Source organism: Pundamilia nyererei, unplaced genomic scaffold, assembly GCF_000239375.1.
Source record: "Pundamilia nyererei isolate P.nyererei 1_Seehausen unplaced genomic scaffold, PunNye1.0 scaffold00045, whole genome shotgun sequence".
In the NCBI taxonomy this organism is placed as follows: Eukaryota; Metazoa; Chordata; class Actinopteri; order Cichliformes; family Cichlidae; genus Pundamilia; species Pundamilia nyererei.
The window spans coordinates 900,953-908,593 of NW_005187446.1; the positions used below are offsets into that span (position 1 = coordinate 900,953).

Consider the following 7,641-nt stretch of genomic DNA (forward strand, 5'->3'; position numbering starts at 1 on the left):
TGAAGTATGTTGTGAATATTCTATAACTATAAGTATGTACAGGCTGTAGTGAGTACAAGCTATGTACAGGCTATGAACAGGATATAAATATGAAAAACTATACAGAATATGAAATAAATAACTTTACAGAAATCTGAGATATACAGCTATATAGCTATACTGCATGTCCTCCTTAAACAACATCTGAACCTACGCTCTGGTTTGGTTCTTTCCTTTAAGATATTTCCTTAGGAATTAATACAGTATTCTGATTCTGAATCCTCCTGCCTGGATGCTTGATATTCAACATTTTCTCAGTGATATATCCACACTCCCTCCTCTGCAAATAAACCAAACCATCTCAGCTCTCTTATGTACCCTCTGTTGCTTTGAATGGTTGGCCACAGGTATTTAAATCTTTACTATCTCTACTCCTTTTATGATCCCTCACACACACGTATTCTGTCTTGCTTCTGCTGACTTACATTCCTCTTCTCTTCAGACTAGGCCTCCATCACTTTACCTCCTACCTACTCTAAGTACAAGCCACAATGTCATCTGCAAGGAGCATCCACCATAGAGACTGCCTGACCTCACCTGTGAACCTGTCCATAATCATTGGAAACAACAAAATGTTCCCCATACCCTTCACCACGTGCTTTTAAATTACATAACTGATCAGTAGATATAACTGTATTTAAGTATTCATGGCCCCAAAAGGTTGATTCTGTTCATCTGGACGTAGCGTGACGAAACGTTTCTCCAATTGAAAACGCTACGTCCAGATGAACAGAATCCACCATTTAGGATTTACTTACTCGTGCCTTTTTAAATTGCACAAGTTTTCCAGTATATGTTGTTAGGGCTTGTATCTATTTAAAAGTTATATTGTCTGTTTATTAAAAGGTGCTTTACTAGGGGGCTTGTATATGACATTCTTGCAACTCATAATACTCCAATTCTTGTGTAATAGTCGAAAAATGTATCAAAAATAAACAAAGAATGTAAAGTCTGTAAGAGATCCGCAAACTCATATCTACACGAAGGCATCAACATTTAACAAGAGGTCAGTAATTTAGCTTTAAACAATTAAAAAAAAGGTTTGTAAATTGTTATATCTTTTTTATTTGTTCATTTGTCTGCAAGCAGCATGGAATAGACAGAAAGCAAAAAGGTAGATGATAAAACATAGTTTATTGATTTACAAGTGTACATACATACAAATATAGAATACTCCAGACAAGCAACATGGTTCATCTTAAAGGGAAAATGCTAAGAAATTATACTGTAGCTGACAGCAGATATGAAGGGCCAGTTCAGCAGAGCAACACACACACACACACACACACACACACACACACACACACACACACACACACACACACACACACACACACACACACACCATATCCACCAGATGTTTCAGATGTAAGTCGAAACACTTGACCATGTTTACACAAAGAATTGCCGAGATATCTCATTTCCTGTTTTGCAGCCATTTTCGACTGAAATTCATTTGAAATCCTCAGTTAAAAAAAAACGCAACTTCTGTGTACGCACAAAACTCGATCAACAGAATCAAATCACCTCCCTAACTTTTTTTTTTTCACAGGGTTTTACGGGCTGTCATGGGTTTTGTGTGATAAGGTAAGGTGGATTTCTAAGATAAGGTCAAAATAGGACATCCGCTGCTTGGCACCCAACAAACCCTACAGTGCTGTTTCTAAACCATTTTGCAGCCCTCAACAGCAGACAGATTAAAGAAATGTGACACAGTGACAACATTCATGCTCATTTCCCAGCAGACCGTGCAACTCTGAAACTACACGAGTTCATTGTAAAGTCAAAAATTGCCACCTGATGTCATGGTCTCACATTTTTAAAAAAATATTCACATCCTTGTGTACAATCAGTGCACCGCTAAGCAAATGATATCTTTCAGCGAACAGCTTAATCTCCAACAAGCTTTCTCAACATAATGTGCAGCTTTTCAGCAACCGTGAGCTTACAAAAAAACCCCAAAAACAAAAAAGCAAAACTGTGCTTATTTTAGTGCCGACATCTATTTTCAGTAATCCCAAACATGCCCCCATTCATTTTCACGTCTTGCATATCCAGCCTTCGCAGGTCTGCATCATTTTTAGTGGTGTAGGGATTCAGTTGAGCTGAATGGCATCCATCTGGCAGATTCGTTTATAAATGTGATCACAAGGAACATCAAACCATGTCTTGGAGTGGCTGTCTAAGGTGGCACAGTCCTCTCCGTGTTCCCCTCCTGTGTGGTGGTTATCTGGCTCTGAGCTCGCTTGATCCCAGTATCTGTGACAGAGGGAGAGAGCAGAAAGTGTGATAGATTGGTGAGCTATAAATAACAACTAAACATGTCTGACAAATGATAAAAACAAGTTCACCGTGGCCAGCAACCTGATTTATTGATGATGAAATGTTTGATATACCTGAGGCTTTGATACAAGTGTGGGCAGAGTTTGCCATTTGAATTTATATAGGTTGTTCCTGGACAGATTGATTGGTGTCATAATCGAAAATAAAAGTTTAAAAAAGAAAATAAATGCATGCATTAAATTTTGTTACTTGTGTTCGAGTGTCGTGTTGTCCACCCATTTCCACTCTCCTTCAGTCTCTGTGTCAGACAGGCCGATCCAGTAGTGGTAATAAAATCCACCAATTCTCTTAGCTTCCTTTTCCAGAGCATCCTGGAGAAAATGAACACACATACATGACTCAGAGTCCTTTCTTACACCTAAAATCTAAACTCAACCTTAACCGTAACTTAGAAGCTGTGCTCCTTGAAAACTGTTGATGTAAAATTTATGTTGCAAAACGTACACCCGCAAGGTCGAAAGCTCAAAATACATTCTCTTAATATTGCACTATTGGAGAATGATCTCCAGTTAATGCAGTAAACCAAACCCACATAGCTAGAAGCACAACACCAAATCTAACAGCATATAAGACTAACAGTGTCTCTGTTGTGTCCGGCAAACCATCAGTCATGATGCAAGAATGCCAGGAAATGGAACCTGAAGGTGATAAATGGACTTTAGCCATCATAAATCTTATTATTTACATCCATGCCTTTCTTTTTTGTGACATGTCCCAGAGTCTTTCTTGACAAATTAACTCAGTTTACACTGTGATGTGGTGCAACAAAGCCAAAACGATAGTCGAACATGGTCTATTCGGATCACCTGTGTATGTTTATTTTCTTAAATTAACATTGTAACTAGGCGTTAACTTCTGGGGCTCCACTCAGCCAGTCGCCACTTGAGGCTGACGCCCTAAAAAAGTCAAATCAGTGAACATCAGCAATGAAATGAGCATTTTAAAAACCTGATATAAAAAGGTTTTTGGCCTATTTAACCAATTCCCCTTTCACAATAACTGGACAAGAGGAGATTTTGCTCTCTTCTTTTCCTTTTTTGTAACTTAGTCACTCAGCTAGTTGGCTAATGTGGTCGTATCTGGTTCCAAAAGACCAAGATGGTGATCACATGAAATCACACAAATGAAATCATGAAATCACATAAATATTACTCACACTGTGGAGTTTAAACAATTGACTGCATTATTTGTATGTGGCTTAGTTACTGTTTTTTAACAAATTATGTTGAATGTGGGCTGAGTTTCATTTCTTTGCTCCTATTGCAGCATCCTGGTATTGTGCATGACTCAGCTAACTGCCACACTGACCATGTTACTGTGACACTTGAATAGAAGGAAGGCATCATTAATGTTATCACCGAAAAATCCAGTGGTCCTCTTAACTTCAGCAGATAAAATAACCTTGCCTCGCAAAGATATATGAGTGTCATCGCTCCTTCCACCCACATCCACTCCTTCGCCAACAGCATGCTGTAACCCACACAATTAGGGGAATGAGCAACACCTGTGCTGGTCAGCAGGGTTCAACACACTCACACACACAAGCACACGCACACAAAACGCATTAATTTGCATACATGCTGTTCTATGGTGTGCAGTATGGTGAGATGGCTGCCCATTTCTTCACAGCTGTCTCTGCTCCTCACCCAGTCCAGCCTGTCATTGCTGAAATAGTAACACTGATTCCCGATGTGAAGCCAACCTTCAGGACACTCCCTGCACTGCTTAACTGTTAATGAGAAAGAGCAAGATAAAGGGATGAGGGGAAAGGGAAATCAAAGACAGCAGGAAATGAAGACTGTGTTCATTTGTTTGAACGACTTCCTGCCACCTGTCTTTGAACAGCCCTGTCCCAGGGCAGTGTAGTCTTCACACAGCTGGATGTAACGCCTCTGCATCGATTTCAAACCCAGAGCTGAAGAGGAGGAAGACTCCAGTGGGGCTGTTGGCACCGGCCTACTAATCACTGAGAGAGAGAGAGAGAGATAGATAGATAGATAGATAGATAGATAGATAGATAGATAGATAGATAGATAGGCCACAATAGGTATACGTGTTCAGCTAAATGCTAATTTAAACATCGAATCAGCCAATCATGTGGCAGCAACTCACTCACTGCATTTAGGCAATGTGACATGGTCAAGAAAACTTGCTGAAGTTTAAACTGAAAATCAGAATGGGGAAGAAATATGTGCATGATTTAAGTTACTGCGGTGACCTTTTGACTTTGGTTGTTAAGTCAAAAGATCATGGCGCCTTATCCCGCTTTCAGCAGCGCCATGTCACAAAGCTCAAATCATCACAAGCTGGTTTCTTAAACATAACAATGATTTTCCTGGACTCAAATGGCCTCTGTAGTGCTCCACACAGAGCACTGCTGAGATGTTGCACATCAATGTTGATGTGAGGCTATCATGTCAATATGGGTCAAAATCTCTGATGAATGTTTCCAGCACATCCAGAATTAGGGCAGCCGTGAAGACAAAAGGGTGTCCGACCCAGCAGTGGCAAGGTGTACCTAAATTTCTGATAAATGTATGTACCAAATTTTATGGCAATTCATGTGATACTTGGTAAGATCAGTCTGGAAAAAAGTGATGGACCGATCAGCAAAGCAATCCACAGCAAATGTGATCGTTTGGTGGAGCATCCGCTGGCATGTTTTGCTAACAGCTATCAGAGTGCTCGCACACTAATGTTTGGAAATTAGCAGGTTGATAGGAACATTATGAGGAAAATCTAATTGTTGACTCAGTGATGATACTGATGAAAAGAACACGGATGCATGTGCAAAATTATATGAGACAGTGAAGACATTTCAATCAACACAGCCAATATCTCGGGGTCGATCACCCGATAAATCCATCCAGTATTCTCGTGTTGGACCCGCATAAGACTGAATATAAACAAATGCAGTTTTTATACTGTTGTGGTTTCTCATTTGCCAATAAACCGCTCCCTCTTGAAGCATATAAGCCTTCTCTTTACAGTCTGTGACTCTGTATGGTTTCATTGCTGCCCTGGCTGGAATGATCGTGTTTACATGAGATCCCTTGCGGCCAGAAGAAATTATCATTTGCAATCTGGTTTCATTGCCACATATTTTTCCATTTGTGTGTCTGCTCTCTTTTATGTTGCCACTTCCCATTTGAGTACTGAAACGTTTAAAAAATATATTCATCTAATGACATAAATAGAGATAATGGTTACTATAGTTACCTCACTGTCATTAAGAAGTACCATAAGAAGTGGTGACATCCTTCAGGCCCAATCAACATGTTACCCTGAAGAAGTGTCGCAACTGGTCATGTGTCAGGGAAGTGAAAGCCAAGGTGCTTGCAACAGCTGAACTGATTCAAAGTTATTTTCAGCATGTTTATCTTGATTTACTGTAAGCTGAACTGTGGTTAGTAAATCACATCAGAGTTAATATGTGCTAGAAAAACGAGTTGGACCTTTTACCACTAATGACAGGTGATCCTTTCCTGGAAAGCCCTTTCAAAACACAGGTGCAGGTGCTGCTGTGGTAAAATGTGGCTTGCATGACGTCACAAAAAACCTTTCTACAAATGCATATGCTGCAGATGTTTGTGAAATGAAATGTGTTAACTTTTCATACGGCAGTTGTGATTTAATCTGCAGCTACTGTATATACCATTACATTACATTTCATTTGTTTTACTTAGGCAGACTTGCTCTACAGAGTCATGAAATGGAATTAAAGCACTCTCTCTTTCGAAAGTCTTAAAATATGTTAGAGATCCTGTTGTCATGGGAAGTATTTCTTTTTTTTCCCTCCTCTTGCTGCAAGACATCCCAGTCATCATTTTTGGATCTGAAAATTGTACTCGATAGCTTGGGAGTGTGCGTCTGAACGAGTGTGTATGTGCATGCGTGGCAATAGATCAAGCACGTACGGCCCCAGTGGTGTTTGTTTTAAATGAAAGAGTGTCCTCACAAGCACATTATCAGGCTGAGCTGCCAGAGACTCTTGGCCCTGCAGGAGAAATATTTCACAATTATGGACTTTTGTGCTTTTTCTATTACATGACCCTCACTGGACTGGAGAGAGTGCTTTATCTTTTTTATTGCCAATTCTAGGTGTCCAAAAGCCCACTGAGCTGAAATAAAGAGAGAATAATCAGCGTGGGATAGAGACCCAAAGACACAGACATAGACAGGCAGATGTAGAGCACAGTGCAAAAGTTTTAGGCACTTCAAATGTTTCATTTTCTATCAACCAATACCTGAGGGAGACATCAGGTTGGTACTAAATTCAGACTGCAGCACAAAAATGACTCCAAACATAGAGCCAGAGTCATAAATGACTATCTTTAATGACAGCAAGAGCAATGAGTTTCCCCCCTAAAGAGGCCTGATCCCAACATGGTGGAGTCAGTCTGGGATTTCATGAAGAGACAGAAGATACTGAAAATAAATTCTCTGATGAACTGAGGGATGAGCTCCAACATATACATCCTAAATACTTCGAAGCTGTGTACATATGCAGGGGAACTGATGGTAGTTGCTTGTAGCAAATATTGATTTTTTTCCCTCTTTCCTACACTCTTTATTAAAAAATCTGATAAATATGGACTTTTAGTTACTAAGCTTTTTATTTTAAGTACCAAAGTCTTTTGCACTGGACCCAAAGTACAGCACACACAGGAGGGCGCACGAGGTTCTGAGACAGTATTTATACTTACAGAGCACAGCGAGTACGATGTTGCCACAGATGGAGGCCAAAAAGCCAATAAGTATCAGGAGAGAAGTCTTACTCCTCAAACACTTGACGCCTTGCTTCAGTCCCTGGGAGCCTGATTAGACACAAAACAGTCCACAGCATGCAAGCTGTCAATTCACCACTAATTCCTCTGGTGTAGCAGCGAGAGCAGACTTTAAAGGAAATTGTGGGGCAGAACCGTTTGACCAGAGTTTAGCTTCATTATATTTTCAAATCCCCAAAGATAGCAAGCCAGTGGATACTCTCTGCCTCATGCTGTCACATATGTACACTAACACTAAAATACAGAGTTTCAGATACTGAAAGTTGTGCATCAATTTTATCCTTAGAGATTACAGTCATGGCCACAAGTTTTGGCAGGGTGCTTTGACGCCCCAGTTTTTATGGTGGTGGCTCTCAGCATTCCTGTATTATTATGATCAGAAGCAAATATGTTAATTACAAAGAGCTTCTGGATTTGTCCTGGCAGCTGATATTAAACACACTGCAGAAGATACAAAGAAGACAGATCAACA

At 40.1% G+C, this 7,641-nt stretch overlaps 1 protein-coding gene across 1 annotated transcript in view; it reads right to left on the reverse strand.

Moving 5' to 3' along the window:
- Positions 1 to 1,153: 1,153 nt before the first annotated feature.
- Positions 1,154 to 7,641, reverse strand: part of cldc1 (C-type lectin domain containing 1) — an 8,382-nt gene continuing 1,894 nt past the window's right edge. The window contains exons 2-6 of the mRNA XM_005731870.2: positions 7,089 to 7,199; positions 4,214 to 4,348; positions 3,960 to 4,111; positions 2,572 to 2,693; positions 1,154 to 2,298 (exon numbers count right to left, since the gene is read on the reverse strand). Coding sequence (XP_005731927.1) covers positions 2,136 to 2,298; positions 2,572 to 2,693; positions 3,960 to 4,111; positions 4,214 to 4,348; positions 7,089 to 7,199 — 683 coding nt within the window. The 3' untranslated portion in view covers positions 1,154 to 2,135. The remainder of the gene's footprint in view (positions 2,299 to 2,571; positions 2,694 to 3,959; positions 4,112 to 4,213; positions 4,349 to 7,088; positions 7,200 to 7,641) is intronic.